General features: G+C 32.4%; 2 protein-coding genes across 13 annotated transcripts in view; one reads left to right on the forward strand and one right to left on the reverse strand.

Moving 5' to 3' along the window:
* CUNH18orf54 (chromosome unknown C18orf54 homolog) overlaps positions 1–20509 on the reverse strand; it is a 23571-nt gene continuing 3062 nt past the window's right edge. For 6 of the 12 annotated variants that reach the window (XM_023530992.1, XM_023530990.1, XM_023530991.1 and 3 more), the window contains 6 exons: positions 18952–19737; positions 18493–18643; positions 15806–15908; positions 12908–13039; positions 11523–11593; positions 5462–5690 (listed from right to left, as the gene is read on the reverse strand). In XM_023530992.1, the coding sequence (XP_023386760.1) occupies positions 5618–5690; positions 11523–11593; positions 12908–13039; positions 15806–15908; positions 18493–18643; positions 18952–19737 (1316 nt within the window). In that variant the 3' untranslated portion in view covers positions 5462–5617. Of the gene's footprint in view, positions 243–3042; positions 5691–11522; positions 11594–12907; positions 13040–15805; positions 15909–18492; positions 18644–18951; positions 19738–20509 lie in introns of those variants that run through there. The other 6 variants (XM_011360419.2, XM_023531014.1, XM_011360387.2 and 3 more) reach the window with 4 other exon arrangements.
* Positions 17048–20509, forward strand: part of STARD6 (StAR related lipid transfer domain containing 6) — a 20548-nt gene continuing 17086 nt past the window's right edge. Inside the window, exon 1 of the mRNA XM_023531026.1 lies at positions 17048–17058. The gene's annotated coding sequence lies outside the window, so the exon portion shown is untranslated. The remainder of the gene's footprint in view (positions 17059–20509) is intronic.

The raw sequence follows: 20509 nt of genomic DNA on the forward strand, positions 1-20509 counted from the left end.
TCTCCCAGGCCACTTAGCGGCTCCATCTTCTGTGCCTTTACAGCAGTTGCTCTATCTTCATTTACCTGAAACGGTACTTACCCGGTTGTAGTGAAACTGTATCCATTTATATGTTTCCACCACTGAGTTCGTAAGAGTCACGCCTTCTTGTTCAGCATCACCTCTCCCTCCCATACACTCCCTTCTCTTCCATCCAACTTCACACACATCTAGCACAGTGCCAGGAGCCAAATAAATGCTAGTTGAATGGAGTAATAAATTATTAAAATGCAGAGTCTCATTTTACTCTACGCATTTTGGACATTTGGTGCAAAAAAAAAAAAAAGACAAAGATAAATATGAGATGATGGATATATTAATGAGGGATATCTTTGCATAATGTATATAAAATAACCATTAGAAGAGCGATCTTGGCCAAGTGGGAAAGGAAATGGACTGGCGCGTGAGGGAACAGCAGTTCAAATCACCATGATGTATGCTTTAAAAATCTTACAATTGTCAATTATACCTCAATAAAGCTGAAAAAAATTAGTTAGAGGTGGCAGTGAGAAAAAAATAAAGTGGATGGATGTTAACTCTACTATTGTGGTGATCATTTCACAATGTATACAAATGTCAAATCATTTTTTTACACCGGAAACCAATATGTCGATTATATCTCAATTGAAAAAGAAAAAAGTGTATATTCTACTTTTGCTATTAAGTAGGGCTCTGGATAATTTAAAAATATAAACACCAGAACACTGAAAGCTAGAGAAAACCCAAAAAGTGAGACAATAATAAAGAAACATAAAACTTTGCCCAAAGAAATAATTTAGAAACTAGAAACACTTAACCCAAAAGATGGAAGGGGCATTACTTTTGTTGGTTTCAATATTAGGAAGATTGAAATGTGCATGAGATTGTTTTGAAAGGCAAAATTAAGAGCAATATGTGGAATACACAGAAAAGCAAACTTACACAGAAAAGCAAACTGTGGCTTAATTGAAGCAAGAATCAAGCATACAAAACAAAGCACTTCGACTGCAGGAAACATGCCATTTCTAGAAACATTCCTAGAAAGCAAGCGGCCACCTTGATGAAAAGCAATGGAAGGAATACACTCTATTATCTTTGAGAGGATCATTTATATAATTCCAGAACACTTCTAACAGTCCCAGATTCCTAGTTCCCAACTATCGACTTTCGCAGTTATCAGATTCCTTAGATTTTGAAAAAGACCCAAGGTTTCTCACTGTGCCTGTTTTCTAAATGACCTGACATGTTTGTTATCTCACCTTTATGCCCACTTGGTTTGGATAGGCCACATCACATGCTGCAAAACAGGGAGGGCAGAGGTAGACAGGTGAGGCATTTTGTATTTCTCTTATGATGTTCTTTCCCACCAAAACCTTTCTAGAACCTGATCAGTTTCTGTGCCAGTTATCAACTTAGTCTCTCAGCTCCAAATTCACCATGAAGGGGCTCTCCTTCTGCTTTCTGGTAGCTGCACAATCAGTAAACAAGGTGGGTATGAAGACATCCGGCATATATGGTTCTACTTGACAACCCCCCGGACCAGGCCCCGGCTGGTGATCACTTTCCTTCCACCCAATACAAATGCCTCATGCCCCAGGAGTCCTGCCAACACTGGAACTGTTCACCCTGCATGCCCACATACCCTGTCACCAGCTACAGCTTTCCTGAATCTTGGAGAGCAGCTTTCTGCTAACCTCGTGACTGAAGACCAACTCTGGTCTGGGTAAACAAGTAAACTATGCCATCCAGTGGGCTGCAACCACCTCTTCTTCAACAAGGTCTGAACCCAAATCCGAGGACCCCTCTTCCTTGTCTGTCCTTCCTTAGGTACTCCCCCTTAGCTCTGGGGTACCATATCAAGTTCTCATATCTCTTTTGTCATAGTTTAAAACTTTATGTTAAACTTTCCTTCTTTAAAATTACTGTGGGGTTTCTGTTTCTAGATCGGACCCAGACTGAGTTTCCCATCAAGCCAGGCTCAAAGAAGCAACAGAATGAAAACCAGCCACTGAAAGTTGTCCTAGACTTAGAGCTAGATCTGTAAAACAGTTTATATCTGATAAAATATAAAATATATAAAAACTCAAATATCTTAGTTTTGAGGGCTCAAATGGTTAGAAAGCTTACATCTAAGTTATTAAAAATGCTTACACAAATGTTCGTTTTATTTGACAAAGAGCAGCAGCAACATCAAAAAGTAACCCTTCCAAAATAAAACAAGAAATAGCTAAATGAATGATAGGGGAAGGAAAAAGGAAAGCCAACCTACCAGAGTTTGGAAGGTTAGAATATTTAGAAAAGGAAATACAATACTCAGAGCTTTTAAAAAAAAAAAAAATGGCAGAATAAGCTTTAGATAAGCAAAATGAAAGAAAATTGAGTGTTCCAAGTATGAGAAATAATATGCACAAAATATATATATTAAAAGTTTGGGAGAAACTGAGTAAAGCAACTTAGACACAGAAAACTTGCTGAAATAAACCAGTAAGGTGAGTGGTGTACAACAGTGTCTTGCAATGACCAGTCAGCCTGTCTTCAGTGGAAAGTTTGAAAGTGAGGGGAGGAATATTTAAAAGGCTGAAGGAGGCATTAGGAGGCAAATGGACTAGACTGTTAAGGTGAAGGATGGATAAGGTATATTTGTTACATTGTGATAAAAGTTACTACATTGTGAGAAAGGTTGTTATACAGACAGGTAAAGTCTAGGGTAAGGGTAATGTGGAATAAACTGGGGACAAAAAGCTAAGATTTTTTTAATTCAAAAAGGGAAAATGCTCTTAACCACAGATGACTATAAAGAAGGAAAGAAAGGAAGCAGAGTGGTAGGAAAGGGATAATTTCAAATATCATAGAAAAAATATCTAACAATATAATCTGCTGTATACAGGGTGTTCAGGACTAGGCCTAAGTTTGCCCCACTCATTATGACAGGCACTACAACGCAACCCAACACATAACCACCTATGAAACAGTCAACTGAGAGATGGAATAGAATGATACAGTCTTTCACATCTGAAAAAAACCTTGGTTGTTTAGAAATTATCAATTTTATTGGCCTTTTGCTTCTCTTGTTTCCTTTCATACTACTGCCCTTTGACATGTTGACTTCATGTAGCACTTCCACCAAATAGGTTTCGAGACGGAGTGAAAAGTAAAAAAATGAAATAAAAATTCAGATCTATGAGTGATTCCATGTATTCAAAATATAGGTGGGGGAAAAGAAATCTTGTCATGATTCATCTTCAGGCAACATTTTGGTATACCTATATATAATTTAACGAGACATTATCCATAAACATTAAATACAAAAAAAGCCATTTATAAATTCCATCAAGAAATACATAACGAGAGACATGTAACTCAAACAGAAGACGACAGAGTTCCTCAAATTGGTCAGAAATCTTTATGAAGCGGAAATAAATAATTTTTGGAACTAGGTTTAAGTTTTTTCATACTTAATTAAAAATTTTAAATATCTTATCAAAATATTCTTCTTTCTATTTAACATTTTTTAATATACCAAAAAAGAGAGATTAACATTTTATATTCACCATGATATTTTAAAAATCTAATTATTTGCATTATAGGCTTTAATTCCCAATTCAGCAGTCTCAATACCGTAGTCTCAGTTTTTTATCCCTGGAAATCTCAAAATAAAAAATACTAAAATATATAACATTTAATTAAATCAATTCTTTCATTTCTTGAACATTTATCATTTAGATTTTTTCTTAATTGACTCTCCTACGTATTTTTTAAAAGGCTGGAATTAATCATCTGTAAAATTTATTTACTTTTTAGGTTACAAATTAAACTTCCATATTTAACAGAAGGAAAATACTCCTTTGGTAAAAATAATCAAGTTTCTTAAAATATTAGTTATAACAAAATTTTAGAACAAGCTTACCCTATTTAGTATTGAAGATACGTTCTTACAAATCAGAGCACTAATCAAATCAGTGCTCTTCAGAGCCATATGGAATAATCTCTTTGGAGATGCTTTCTACGCATATTACATATTACGTCTGGTCAACATATAATATATAACTAGAAATTTATTACCTGATGTCTTTATCTTCTCTGCCTTTAGAGTTTGTCTAACAGTGGACTTCACTAAGCCTGTAGCATGATCAACTCAGATCCACCTGATGTTCATCCACTTAAAAATCTGCATTTTTAACAGCTAGCCATATTTTAATTATCAAAGTAATGTCTTGTCTGATTGTATGCAAACTATTAACTGTGGAGAAGACTATAATCAGAAAATAGAATGTCCTGGGCAGAAATACCTCCACAGAGCAAACAAATCAAACTTATTGTCAGGTGACTCTCAAACTGGGCAAAAAGAACAGTATGATGACTCTCACTGTCCAAAAGAAAAAAGACAGGGTTCACACATAAATTCTGTAACAAAGGCCTTATATAGTGCTTTAAATTTGGAGCGGGGCAGAAAGCAAATTTTTTGACTCAATGTACTTAGAAATTCCTATTTGACAATAAAACTACTTAGCAAAGATGCTGCCATTTGGGTAAAGTTAATTTGTAGCATTTGTATACAGAGACATTCTTTAATTTTATCAGACTTTTTAATATGCTTCATTAGTCACATTTTATAATTTCTTAATTTTGCTTGTAAAGATGCTTCCTGCTTATTAGAAGTTCACTTGGTAGAAACTGTAGAATCATAGAGCTCTGTTCACTTCCTGGTAGAGACAAATTTTAAAGACTAAAGATGGCTTTAAAGAAAGTTCACCTCTCAAAAAATAGCTTCGAAATTGTGTTTTCTGATTTCCCATATTCATTTTCTTTTAGTTATAAAACTTCATAAAGCAAGTGGTCATAGTTTTTACTAGTTTGAGCTAACCCCAAAACTAAAATCTAGAAATAATCTAATGTCAAAATATTAAATTCTAAATATCCCTCTCAAAAACATTTTGTAAACTGTCGAGTGTTATCAAAATTATGTCAGAGATTCAAAATCAAAGCATAATTAAATGAGGTTCTCTTGGATTAACAACATAATATTCCTGAACCACCCCATTATTAAATTGTTATCCACAAATACAACAGATACTAAATACTTGATTTATGAAACTTAAAAGTACATACTTTTATATGGACAAGATACACCATAACAAATACGATATTTCTTTAAGTTCCTTAAAAGTGGATTCAAATGTATCAAAAAGTCCATCTCACTTAAGAGATTTTGGATAGAAACCAGGAAGAGTTTTTTGATGGTCTGGAACCAGATGATAAAACAGCGAGGATGCTGAAGAAGGTTAAGTCTGTGTGAGCTTCAAGAACAGAAATCATCCATCTTTGAACATTAGTCATCTGCTGGCCTGAAGACCAAAGTCAGACTGTAGGACAGACACAGTGCAGTCCTTCCAGTTCACATTCTAGTATTTTGGCACAAAATGAGGATAAGTCACAAAACCTATGGATATTTTCAAGTTTGTTTGTATTTTAAATATATAATATTAAACCAATCAGAATAATCTATGGCTTATAATTACTTTGTCGGTTTAAGCAATAGGAAAAAAATACATTTTTGTTCTGCGGTGACTATTCATTGGTTAGACTTTTATTTTCCTCTTCACATTTTCGGTGACTGTTTCCCACTGGTATCATCAACCAGGTCTCTCAGGCGAGATAAGTGGTGCAAAGCCCTTCATTAAAAAGTATAAAACATGTTATAAAGCGATATTAAGGATTGAATAGGCAATGCAGACAGCAAGAAATGGTAGTTACGTTGTTTATTAACTTCAAAATTAGTATGAGGAATAAATTTATAGAATAACTTAACAAACTGAGAATTGTTCCCTTATAAAACCTTGAGAGCCAAATAATCAAGGGTTAAAATAATTCATCAATAATTCTACAAACATTTACTTTTAAAAAATTATATTTTTGACATTCAAGGTTTTAAGTTTGCCAAGTTCAATAAGAAATAATAGGAATCATTTGTATCACATTTAACATTTTTTTCATGTAATTTTCACAGGTCTATGAAATAATACCTTTTCTTTTGGTATTCTGTGTATATCATTTAAGAAATAAAGTACATAATTTATATTTAGCATGTACATTCAAGATAGCTAAAATTTTAAAAGATATCACTGAAGGATCAGTTACAGTTCTGAGGAAACCTCATTTTTATTGAGCATGCAGGAAACGAATGACAACTATGTTAAATAACGCAGTATTATACCGATAACCTGGTTTTTCTCTAAAATAAAGCTAACATTGTAAGTCAGGTACCAATGGAGAAAACTCAACCATCCCTCAAACAAATCAGGAAGAGAGAGCCCCTTAATTTTCCAGTATTCCTCTAAAAACACTGCTCCATTTCCTCTGCCCTATCCTTGATTCTCGAGGGACACTCAGAAAATGTCAGTTAATCAACTATATTTCAGATCTTTGATAAGAGACCAAGAAAAAGAGAAATAATATAACAATGTGTGAAGTAATCTCTAATGGTTAATCTCTCAGGTAAGCTGAAGGGTAGTAACAAATACACACCCTATTCTGCAGTCTCCAATGCAGGTTCAATAAATGTATATTAAATAAAATACATCTTCCACTTTACCCAGGACAAAGAGATGGAAGAAACTAGTAGTGTTAATTACTGCATTATATCTATTTCCCACATCTCTCTCTTGGACACTTTTACTCAAATGTAATGAGAATAATCTGGATTCTGCCATCATTTTGATAACTTCAGTTAATTTTTGAGATTCTCATCTTCATTAACTAAATGATAGTAACTGACCCAAAGTTACTAAGTAATCAGAGGTAAAATTAACTAGGTCTATCATTTCTACATCCTATAGTAACATCTCTCTACTTAAAGAATTATTTTCTTCCTACAGATACTAAGAGAAAAAAAGATAATTTGTAAATATACTTAGGATCGTCCTTTTTCTTTTCAGGCTTATTATTTAACTACCTCTGATTCAAGAAAAAGAATGGCAAGTGGCTAGAATCTTATTTTATTGTTTATAATTTCAAGGACCATAGATCCCCTGAATTTAGAGGTTTATCAAATTTAATGAGGTAAAACAATCTCATCTTTATTTTTACTGAATACTATTAAATTAGCATTTCTTTCCAGAGATTAGCAACAGGCCAAAATTGGTGACCTCATGCACCACAGAAATCAGAAAATTTTTCATATCTCATTATAGCGATTGCATGAATCTCAAAATTCTTTTATATTCATCACTATTTCAAAATTATAAAAGTTATATGATAGTTACAAAATTATAATAGGTATTAAACCCACTGCTAGAACACATATAATCTGTCTACAGTCCAAAAGTTCATAAGACATAACTGGCCAAAATTAGACAACTTTAAACCTAGTCATTTATCCACTGAATAGTGAGGTCTCACTGGTGACTCATACATCAATCCTTTCCAATATTCCCTTTCTCTAAACTGTCTGCTGATCAACACCATACCATGGTTTAATGCTTTTATTCAAGCTATGCAAAAGGTCTTCATAAAAATTATGTTTTTACAAAACAAATTTTAACTTACCTGTTATTTTAAATGTATTGTTTTATTTTAAATGCATTAATAATCAGTTATTACTAATTAGAAATCTAATATTTTTATAACTATTATTCAATATAACTAGTTTCCTTTCTAATCCTATGTAGCTTATTTTATGCCTTTAAAAAACAATGTCATTGGAAGCAACTGAAGTGTCCTATGATAGATGACTGGCTAAAGAAACTATGGTACATATAGACAATGGATTATTTCTCAGCCATAAGAAGAGATGAAATACTGCCATTTGTGACAACATGGATAGACCTCGAGATAATCATGCTAAGCAAAATAAGCCAGAAAGGAAAAGTTGAAAATCACATGCTATCAATTATATGTGGGAAATAAACCTAAAAGTAACAAATGAACAGGACAGAGACTCATGGACATGGACTATAGACTAGTGGTTACCAGAGGGTAGGGGAGGAGGCGGGTAAACGGGTAAAGGGGGTCAAATATGTGGTGACATAAAGAAATCTAACTATGGGAGATGAACACACAGTGTAAACATATATATGCCTTACTGTTAAAGTGTACAGATGAAACTTATTGGGTTTTGTTAACCAATGACATCATAAAAAAAATAATTTAAAAAAAAATGTCGGGAGAAAGGAGAAGAGAGGAGAGGAAGGGTGTGATATGAAGGGAAGGAATAAAAAAACTAAATAGAAATGAAATCTTCAGTTCCCTACCCCTTTACCTCCACAACACAATCAGCTGGCAGTTCCTTTCATTTTACTTCTACCTGTCCTGCTGAGAATTAAACAATCTACTTAGAAAAAAGAGGCTATCAAAATTGATCACAATTTCAAAGGTACGTGTAGGGAGAAGTGGAGGATAAAATTGTAGAAGGAAATTATTCTTGATTTCTTCTCTAAAAGTGAAAAAACAGGCTAACTGGGTAAACACCAATTTAAGGGTTATATTACAACGCTGAGTAATCATTCACCTTAAAAACAGAAAAAGAAACTCATTTCTTATTGTGACACTGTATCTATTGGTGAGTACTAAGCACATACAAATCAGTCCATAGAAATTCAATAACAAACTGATTATATAAAGGCAATTTAGCTAAATTTTAATTTACTCACTGATACATTTTTGCATTTGGTTTCCTAGTGCCTTTGGTACTGCTCTACTGACTACTCTCTTAAATACTATGTTTACTGGTCTATATACCATTTAGTATCCAGGAAGAACTGAATGACAGGCTTTTGAGAACAAACTGCCTACCACTCCACAGAATTAAAAAAAGTATGAGTACATTAAATTAAAAAAAAATTGTTGCTTTAGGATCATGTTTTATAAGTATGAGAGATAATTCTATGTATCTCTAATACAGAATGAAGAACAGAAAATTAAACAGGAAAAAGCTGATAAAAAGGACAACTTTATAGCTATCACTAAGTTTTGTCTTCACAGTATGGCCTTTAGTATTAAGAATTACAAAAATCTTACACATTCATTTCCATATTATACACTCAACATAGCCAAATACAAATTATTTTTGGATGACTGATGATTTTACAATCGTCTATTACTGCTCACTTTTATGGTATAAGCAATATGCTATTGCTCATTCTTCAAGCCAGCCTTGGCAGAATAACTGATGGCTTACATGCAATAATAAAAGATTCTACAAAGGCCCTTGCTCAAAACTACATTTTTTTCATATGCTTAAAGATGACAAATTTCTCTTATGGAGATTTCAGTTAATAAGTTTTTGTTGAGTTCCTAATATATAAATGCTAAGTATTATAGGATACGGAACAGTAACAATCTGATTCTACTAAAAGCAAAATCCCTCTGGAAAAAGTAACATTCTAAGCTGCTATCAGTCATTTATACCTCACGCCCAATGAGACTTCCTAGAGAGCAGTTATTTTTAATGGGAGAATATAAGAAAACTGAGTGTCCAAGGGAGTAAGCAAAACCCATATTAAGAGCTTAGAGTTTCCCAAGGCAAATGAAAGATATTTTAAAATTGGTTAGCAATTCAAACTGTTAAAAACACACAAAAACTGTCATTTGAGACATGAGGAGAGCCATAATAGGACTTTTACCTAGGAAAGGTTATTAAAGCACCTAAGGTATAACCTATAACATCTGAAGAAGTTGAGTCCATTTATCTTTAAATATGCAAAGATGATCACCTAACCAGAACATTTTGCAGTCTATTAAGGGGAATTCTGAGACTGAATTGATTTTAAGTTGTCCTTAAAAAAATGTCAATCGACAGATGGAAAATAATGAAAAAATGTACTAACATTCTTTTTTGTAAGTATAAACTGATTTCATAACATTACAAATGTCTTACTGATAATACTTTTGAAATGCAAAGTAAAGAAAGGCATGTTAAGACTGTTTCAGCTAACCTAACAGAATCAGCACTAAAAGCCATCTAACAAAACATAAATCTTTCTCTACAAAAATGGCGTTCTCTATGTAGGCAAGATTACTGAGTGTCTAAGCTATACAAAAGTTAGTGCTATTAAAAAAAGTCTAGCAAATGGTAAAAGCACCTACAATCAATATCAATTTTTGTGATGATTTAATTAAAGTTCAGTGTTTATTTTCTAGGATATGCACTTAACTCAGAAAACACAGTTAAGTCTGTGATAGGAGTTCGATAGCAACACTTTTAAAAACCATGGAAAGCTTGAGGTCATCTACTTTAAATTTTAAAACAGAATGAGATCTTTATCCTAGAGAATCAATTGAGGTACTGTACCTAGTCTAAATGGATAATGCACCACTACCATTAATGAGAGAGGTGTCAGGAAAACAGGTTGCAGAATCAGATTGTCCAGTTTGAATCCCAGTGCTACCTCTTACTGGCTATGTAACCTTGCAAAAGTTACATTGTTACTTGATATTTTTATTACCATTATCTGTATTATGAAAATAACAATACTTAGCTCATAGGGTTGTAAAGAGTACATGAATTACATTCAAAAACATTTAGAACACTAACATTTGGTAAATGTTCAATAAATGTTACTGTCTTTATTCACTGACTTCTACAACGTATGGGACACTATACCCAAATACTATGGCAAGCTACCCATTATGTCTACCCAGATTATAAATCATGTAATGGAGCGGGGAGATCGCACAGATATGTTTTTTAAACTATGGAAACTATAAATGTATATGTATATATCGTGGCAATTAATCATAAGTTTATATGTCTAATGTTTTACTTTTCTACACTTTCATTAGATAAGCAAATTCTAGAGACAAAAAGGTAGACAGTATTTGTTTAGCCCCACTTACAGCCAAATTAAATAGAGTTACAAGAGTAAAAAATTTTAACCTTAGCATTTCTTAAGCTCAATATATCATCTCCTGAGGACGCTTCATATTCACACAACCAAACTCATAAACAAATACTCTTCCCTTCTGCCCATAAGGAAAGACTTGTATTCTTCCCCATTTTTTAATGTAAAATAATGTAAGAAATAAGTGGACTAACACCCTTAGGGGCATTGAGACCTATCTCTATGTCCAGGATATTATATATACTTTAGATTTCTGAGGCGATATGTCTAATAATGACACATGTATGATTATTATATTTATTCTAGAGTGAATATAGAAGAACACATTTCATGAATAAGTGGTTCTTCCAGGATATCCACACCAATACGATCTCAAATTGTTGCTGTCGTTTAGAAATGAAAGGAGAATATCTTTAAGCCATTCACATTCATTATATTTTAGGTGTCTAAAGTTATCTCATTAGGTCCTACGAGCATTTTAAACAGGAAATAGCAGAAGTTTAAGAGAAAACTTCAGGATTAAACAATAAGTTTCGAGAAGATTAAATATAACTACTATATCCTTAAAACTTATTTCCATCCTGCAACCTTCTAATTTCAATCAAAGGGATAAATAAAACAAATTTGTATCCATAACATATTCAGAAATTAGTATAAAATACTTACTTTTGAAGAGACCTAGTAATAGGAACCATGCTTTCCCTCAATTGTAATTTAGAGAAATCGTCTTCTGAAACCTATTATTAAAAACACCAAATACAACAAAATATTGAAAATATCATATAATTATAAACTTAAATGTTATTTAATATATTTAAAAGAACATTAAAAAACATTGCCTTCACTTCCAAGGAAATAATTCTAGCAAATAATTTTCAGTAAAGCAGTAAATATTTTTATTTGCTCTTTATTCTAAAAATACTATAGCTACTACGCAGATCCATCTTTCAATTGTCCTAAAGTATGCTTCTAAATGTATGTCTAATGAATATCAAATCTTGGCTTGGAATTATGACTTTACTAAAGTAGGTATGTCTCAATAACGTTTAAAAGGGGAGAGAAAAGAAGGCTGGATTACACGCTGTATGTTAAAGTTATGATCATTAAAATGTAAAGAAAAAAATTAAAAAATACAACTTAAATGAGCAGGCTGTGATAGTTCCCAAAAGCTGATCCAATCATTTGTAATTAATATGGAATTTCATAAAGCTCTACTAAACAACAACAACAAAATGTCAATAAAGCATGTTCAAGGTATCATTATTTTTAAATAATAATTAAGTTTTAATAATTTGTTAATAAGGTATTTATTAAGTTTTCATCAGCTACCAAGCACTATAATAAGTACTTAAATAATGTCTCAATTTCTCAACAACCTTGCTTTAAAAAAGAGAAAACTGAAACTAAAAAAGTACAAACATTGCACTTGCTAGAAAGTGGCAGAATTAGAATTTACAATCGGATTTGGGAGAATATAAACTCTATATTCATAAACACTATACTACTGTGAAGAAAATTCAATCCTTATGGAATAGTAGCCCAAAGCAGAAACAGATTTCTGAATTCCTGAGAAACACATAGAAATACAATGGTTTTAAAATAAAACTTTACATAACTGTATTCAAAAGTCAGTAAATACATAGTAATAAAATTAAACTTCAGATGACATAGGTATGTGAAGAATCTAATGTTGGAAAAGGTTTTCCACATCTCCCCAATTATAAATACAAGTTGGACTATACAGAATAATTTTGTAGGGCATTAAAAAACCAATTCTTAAAATCCTTTCATACTGTAGTTGTAATATAATTATATCAAAATAAGATGTACTTTTAACAATAAACCAAATAAAACAATCCATTCAGGGCTATACAACTGCAGAAATCTAATAGTATTTGAGTAAATTACTTTCTGAAAAAAATAGTCCAACTCTATAACATGTATTATGTGGCATGCTTATTAACACAGAACTAGAGGCCAAACCAAAAAAGATCTAGAAAGAAAACTTATCTCTTCACATATCTCAATTCATACATCAAGTTTGTGCTTACTTGCTTAATTTCTCCTGTTGGCTCTGTGGTTTTATTCTGATTAAAACTTTCTTGTACTGCTTGAAGATTAAATAACATTTGCTTCAAGGCTTCAACGGGGCCATAATGTTTCCCTCCAGAAAGGGTACAGCTCTAAGGTTAAAACAGATGAATGATTAACTATCCAAAATCAGGAGCAACAAGTTATATTCTGTATTATTTTTCCCCAATATGAAATTAATACAAAAATCTGAACAATGTATATCAATAAAATGTTTTTAAAAATTGAAATGATATGTAACTCATCACCTCCCTTTTCCCAGTCCCCAGAAATAGGTACTTAGAAACAGTCATTAACAGGTTGGCATAGTCTTTCTAGTCTTTGCTCTTCTAAAATGGATAGTACATGTTTACATTTGCATGCATTCATTTAGTACATTTAAAATCTTAGATTTTCAGAACTGAAAGGTCCCCAGAGCAAGTAAGCCAACATGCTCTTTTCAGGTGTGTAAATGAAACTGGTATCAGCTGAGCAAGCACTAGAATTTCAAATATTGTTCTCTGCACCCTTTTAAATGTTATCACACAAAGAATGCTGGTTTTCCACTTATTCGTGGGCCACACATTCCCTGCTACCTATAAATCACTCATACCTCAATTATCACTGATCTTACCTGCATCCAAAGAAAGCAACGGCACTTAGCCACAAAAGTGAGTTGCTGTGTCCTGATAACTATCCACAAAGGGGCAAATATTCCACTTGAAATGTCTGTTATTTAACATATTTCAGCATAGACAATATAGTATAATATAATACTATTTAAACTTCAAGTCTAGAAGTTGTTAACTAGCATTAAGAATATTAGAAGTGGGCTCTCACTGGTGAAGAGATTCAAAGTTAAGTATAATGCCTAAAAACTTTTTAAAAACACTCTCCACAGCTATACAAACAGGATTTAGGAAACAAATGATGCGAAAATGTAAAATGATGCAGATGCTGTAAAAAAATGGTACGAAAATTCCTCAGAAAATTAAGCACAGAATTACCGTACAATCCTGCAATTCCCCTTCTGGTTATAAACCCAAAGAAGTGAAAGCAGAGACTCAAACAGATTTCTGTACACTCACATCATAGCAGCATCATTCACAATAGCAAAAAGGTGGACACAACCCAAGTGTCCATCAGCAGATGACTAAGTAAATAAAACATGGCACATACATATAATGGATTATTATTCGGTCTAAGAAAGGAAGGAAATTTTGACACAATACAACATGGATGAACCTTGAAGACATTCTCCTAAGTAAAATAAGCCAGTTGCGAGGACAAATATATGATTCCTGTTATATGATGCTATGGATTGAATTGTGTCCCCAGATTTCATGTTGGAGCTCTAACCTCAAATGTAGCTGTATTTGAAGACAGGAATATATGAGGGTATTTAAAGTTAAATGAGGTCATAAAGGTGGGACTTTGATACCATAGGTTTAGTGTCCTTATAAGAAGAGACACCAGAGAGTTTGAAGAAAGGTCATGTAAGGACACAGTGAGAAAGCAGCCATCAACAAGCCAGGAAGAGCGTTTCACCAGGATAGAATTAGCCAGCTCCTTAATCTCCAGAACTGTTAAGAAATAAAATTCTGTTTAAACCACCCAGCCTATGGTATTTTGTTATGGCAGCCTGAGCAAACTAAGACACAGAGCTTCCTAAAATAGTCAAATTCACAGAGACAGAAAGTAGGATCATGCTGGCCAGAGGCTGAGGGGAAGGAAGAATGGGAGTCAGTGTTTGATGGGTACAGAATTTCATTTAAAGAAGACAAAATTCTAGAGATGGATAGATAGTGGTGATGGCTGCACAACAATGTAAGGGTACTTATTACACAGAACTGTATACTTAAAAATGGTTACAATAGTAAATTTTATGTACATTTTATCAAAAATTTTAAAAAAAGAAATGGAGCATAACAATCCAGTTAGGCTTATACTGCCATAGCCTTGGAGACAGCACCTGAGGCATCTCGAAATGATCTGCATCCAGCCACTGGTTTAGAAGAATTTCTGGTTACTTGATGACAAACTTAAGGATTACAAAAGCCTGCCTCTGGAATTTGCTGTCTGCCTTAACAGAACTTTTCATGCAAAATAGTGATCAGAATACCAAAAAAAGAAAACCGCAGAACAGATTATATGAGCTGTTTTGTGCCATTCACTAATGAATGTTTAATAAGTGTTATTAAACATTTGTATGTCTGACAGAATGTTACAGAATCTCATATAGAGCTCTCAGGTCAGATCTATTCTGACAGCCTCTACTTTCTCTAATAAATTTCACTAGAAGAAAACAGAAATTTTATTAAATTTTTTAGCTAATTTTTATTTTGAATGTTCACCCTCTCAAATCTTCCATATGTTAAGATCCCAAAAGTATTATTTTAATATTTAACACTATGGCTTATATTTCTAAATCAAATTATATATCATTTCTTATGTGTATATATGCACATTTATACTTTATTTTGGGGGTTACTTGTAAGATTCACATATTCTGATTTTGTAAATTGGATAATTGCCCTATTTTAAATTACAGAAATTTATAGCTGTACCTTAGAAAAACAACTCTCAATAATCAACTGCCCTATGGAAAAATATAATTTACTCTATCATGGTCTGTTTTATGTTTTCCAGAAAAAAAAAAATTGGAATAACAATTTAGGCTCTGTAGAGTTCAATCCCAGGTCCCTCTATTTTAGAACACTAAAATAATCAAAAATTCTAGGAATGATAGTTGCATGAATGTGTGTTGGAAAAGAAGGGATTTGGACCATTTTTTATTTTGTAATATGCAAAGAACTTAGAAATCGATATCTATCTATTAGTAATCTTTCAATAAGTTAAAAAGATTTAGCTTCACCCACCTGGCTATCATTATTTAAAAAGTCTTCGAGGTACCCTTTCGCACACTTTGCCATTGAAGCTTGTTGAAGACTATCACCAGAGTTAACAGGAACAGGAGATTTGCTAAACAGGATTGAAGATACAAGAAAGCAATTAGTTCCCAACTTAAAAAATTAGATAGTATATAACTGAATGGTTATCATTTAAGTACAAATAGTCACCAAAAAATAACCATTATAGATATGATTCATATTAATGTTGCTTGGTAATTCACTCATCTCTCTAAACTGGTGTCAGAGATAACCTTCCCTATCACCTTGCTTCTTCTTTAAAGCTTTAAGGAAAAACTATAAAGAAATTGAAGACAATAGTCTTCCACTAAACAAATAAGCCTTCAACTACAGGCCATGCTCCAAAAACTCACTTATTTGAAATAAGCAGTACATTTTTCCAATTAAACACTGTTACCCAATAATAAAACTCATACCCCCCACAAATTTAGAAGATTTTCTACTAGGATGGCAGCTATATGGATGCTCTTCCACGTCAAAGCAACAAGACAGACTTCTCTCTCCCTCCAGAACTAGCATTAACATACAGGACAAATTAGGGTGACAAAAGAGTCAATTTTGAAATTCAAATTCCTGAGTTCACATCCCAATCCCACTCACTACATGACCTTACCTACTTATTTACCTGAACTTTAATTTCTACATTTGTAATCCATTTATCTCATAGAAGTATTGCATAAATTAACTCTAAGTAACTGGTACCTTAAATAGGTGCTCAATAAATGTTAATTTCTTTCTTGATGTTCAAGAAGTAGTGGGAAAAAGGGCATACCCAGTGAAAGAAATTTTCCCAAAACCAAATTCTATTTGTCACAGAGCATAAACTTATTCTATCCCTCTTTTATATATCAATGAGATGTTTCTAATTCAAGTACTCAGATATCTAAGAATATTTTTATAACATTTAAATGTCACAATGCTAATTTTTTTCTTAATTAGCAGCATTTCATTATTGACTCATTTGATTTTGTAATTCACTATGAGCTTTTTATCACTCCTAAGTAGTCTTTTTCTCTCATTCTTTACCAAAAGAGTTTGTACATCCACCCACCATCACCAAAAGCATTTACCTGATTATTTAAGATAGGTGCTGGGTACCTAGGGATTCATTATATTATTCTTTATATTATTCATTATATTATTCTTATCTGGTTGTGGTTATGTTCGATCTTTTAGTATAATAATACCTTGAGTACTTCCAGGTTGATTTTGATTTTTATGACAGATTGATAATAATTTCCCAATGTCACATTGAGGCCAGGTATATTCCTTCTTCTCACATACTCATCACTATATGAATTAAATCCTCTAAAAATCAACTACTGTTTGCAAGGTACTGGGCCAAATTATTGATGATGATAATCGTACTAGCCAGAAGTTACATTATCTAATTACAAAACACATTAAATGCATTCAAAAATTTTACTCTTAACCATCTCTGGTATTATCTGCTTGCCTACTTTGGTTCCAATTGAAAACAAAAGTACTGCAGTTATGATACTTTACAAATACACCGACCGACTGATATAAGAAATAAAAAATAAAAAAGATAAATGTAAGAATTAAATGGGCTATTGACCTATTTGAAAAAGAGATATTATTGAACCAACAACTGAGAAATGAAGCTAAACAAAGAAAAAAAATATTCTGGATAATCACCACCACTATTACAATTTACAAGAGAGATCATTATATGTCAGAAACTATTCTAAGTACCTTATATTTATTTTCTCATCAATTGTAATCTTCACAGCCCCAAAGTAGAAGAACTTGAAAAAGGTCTTGTACAAAGAAATTGTATAAATTAGACATAACTTGTACAAGGTCTCAGCAAGAAAGTGAGAGCTGGGATTCCTAACCAGTATCATAGTCAGTGTCCACATTAAAAAAAAAAAAAAATTAACTGAGAATCAAAAAAAAAAATCCAAAATAATAAACTCCATCTATAACAAAATTAGACAACTGAAATTAATAAATACCGGAACCTAAGGCAGGATATAGGATTACCAAGAATGCATTTCTGATGAGTCTAGATATAATAACATCACTAAAAAAAAATTTTTCTATCTAACCAATACTCTGTGCTTACACTCGGTTATTTAGGTGAACAGTTTTCAAATTATTCAGAGAAACTATGTCATAGAAAGGTTAAGCACACAAATGAAAACAATCAGTATAAATATTATACAACAGACCATATGAAAAATAGATCATCATTTAAGGAAAATGACTGAGAGTAAAATGTAAAAGAAAAAAAATGAATAATTCTAATATATGGAGAAAATAGAGAAAAAATAAAAAGTAACAAGAATTTCATAGTACTCCTACATCTACAAAATAATTGCTTTACTTCTAATTCTTATTAAACATGTATCAACATTTTACAGTGCAACAAAAGGGACATGTAACAAAGACAAAAGTTACATAATGTACCTAAAGCTTTGAAACATTACACCACCTTGTGGTAACAAGTGAAAAAATGCAATATAAAGCAAAGAAACACTGAACATTACCTTCTATAGAATTACCGTGTTATTATCATTGCTAATTATCATTAAATTATTTTAAAAAATAAATTAGATGTTCACATATTTATCATTTGGAAAACTAAAGTTTTTCCATTATAACTTACTTACAAAGTAACAGGAATATTTTCCCATGATCTTTCTGCTTCAAGTTTATCTAATGAACAAGGGCTGTCATCCTGTTTCATAGACTTTGGTAATTCTTCAGTACAATGCTCTAGATTTTTCTTGGCCTTCAGGATAAGCAATTCAATTTTGTCACCTGTTTTAAAAAATTACATTAATTCTTTAAGGAAAAAAAGCAAAGAACAGCAAAATCTCACAAAGGCAACTAGAATTCAGATAATTTGGAATAATACATATCTTTAACAGCGAATTGTTAAAATGTGACATTTCAAACGAAGGGGAGTAAAGACATTTTCTAGTCTCAAAATGCTACAGAAATGAAGACCATTAATTCAAAACAGAAGTATCACCTGATCATTACATCAAGAACATAAAATCTCCTAGATATTCAGTCAAATTTACAGCATTTTCTTTAGTTCTAAAAAAACAAAACAAAACAATTACCACTGAATGGCTTTTTGGATTGTCCTGGGAGAAGTGGATTCTCACATTGACACTGGCTATGTGCAGAATCATATTTATATTCATTAACTAATCCTTTATCACCACTCAAAAAATTTGAAATGTTTGAGGGTTCAAAAGAATAATCAAAACAATCTAATTTACTCATAAGCCGAGAAGTTCTTTGTGCCTGATAACTATGTCTAGTGGAACACTGATCTTCTTTAAATATTTTATAAATCCTTGGACTATTTGTGTCAGATAGCAAGTCTTGATTGTGAAGCCAGACTGGGTATTTGAAATCAGGTATACTAGTTATTCCTGAAACATTAAGATCAGATTTCTGGCCAGTGAGCCATCTTGGGTAATTCTTTTCAAGACTGTTCTCTGAACTGTGTTTAAAAGATGATTTCTTGGGAAAAGATAAAGATGGTTCAGAAATGCATTTATTAGTCTTATTCACAAGTTTTGGGTTTTTTAGCCTACCACATTGCTTTCCATTTATATTTGTGTATACAACAGGAGTAACTAAGTTATTCCTGCCCATGGCAGAGGGTTCTTGAAAATTTTGTCTCTTTTCAGTGTCCGATGAACTCAGCTTTCCAATGCATTTCTTGTTCTTCTTGCCAATTCGGTGACCTGGTCCAATATAAGCAAAAGAAAATGATCCATCTGCCGGAAGTTTTAAGAGATCATCAGTTGTTAGGCTAATGGAGTCTATGTCATTAATAGTCTGTCTTCTATAAGGTAAGGACAAGGAGCTTTTTTGGTGATCAAAATTTTCAAAAGCTGAAAAACAAAGCATAGTTCTGTTTATCTTCCTGTATCACATATAAAAATACTTCACAATATTCAATAGTAAATGAGAATTAAGAATTTTAGAATCATTTTTGCCACTTTCCTTTTATCTTCACTAAAGCTTTAAAGTATAAAAGGTATAGATTGACAAACTAGGATGTGCTTTTTTCCCCTCACATCTCAATTTGTTTGAACTAATTTCTACACTTTTCTCTCCAACCTCCTATATTTTCCCATGTTTTTTAATTTACTGTTTCTTCAACATTTTTCATCTAGACATACCCAACACACACTAATACACTCACATTAATATTGTTTATTCAATACTGGCTGCAACACAGGAGAAAAAATATATGTTTAAACTAGGTAGAAAATAATTTGCTTTCTTGCCTACTAACTCTGCAGCAGCATTAACACAGAGAACAGATGTTCTAATTCTCTTCTGGAATATAGTACCTACACCCTTCTTCTAAGAGTTGAATGCAAACTTTCCATACAAGGGCTATTCCGTGTGTTTAGTAACTGGGTTACTAACATGCATTTTCCAAACTTGTCTTCATAAAAGCATTTTCAAGGAAAACATCTTATAAAATACACATCAGGAAGACTAATATAGTCTTATCCCATCAATTGGAATTGATCAAGTATAAACTCAGAGAAACTGAGATTTATTGAAAATCATTAAGCTAGTTAATAAAAGCTGGAACCACCGAGTCAATGAATGCTCTTTGCATTTTGCTATCATAAAATGGCTTAAGAGTTT

Source organism: Pteropus vampyrus, unplaced genomic scaffold (genome assembly GCF_000151845.1).
Source record: "Pteropus vampyrus isolate Shadow unplaced genomic scaffold, Pvam_2.0 Scaffold3, whole genome shotgun sequence".
Lineage (NCBI taxonomy): Eukaryota > Metazoa > Chordata > Mammalia > Chiroptera > Pteropodidae > Pteropus > Pteropus vampyrus.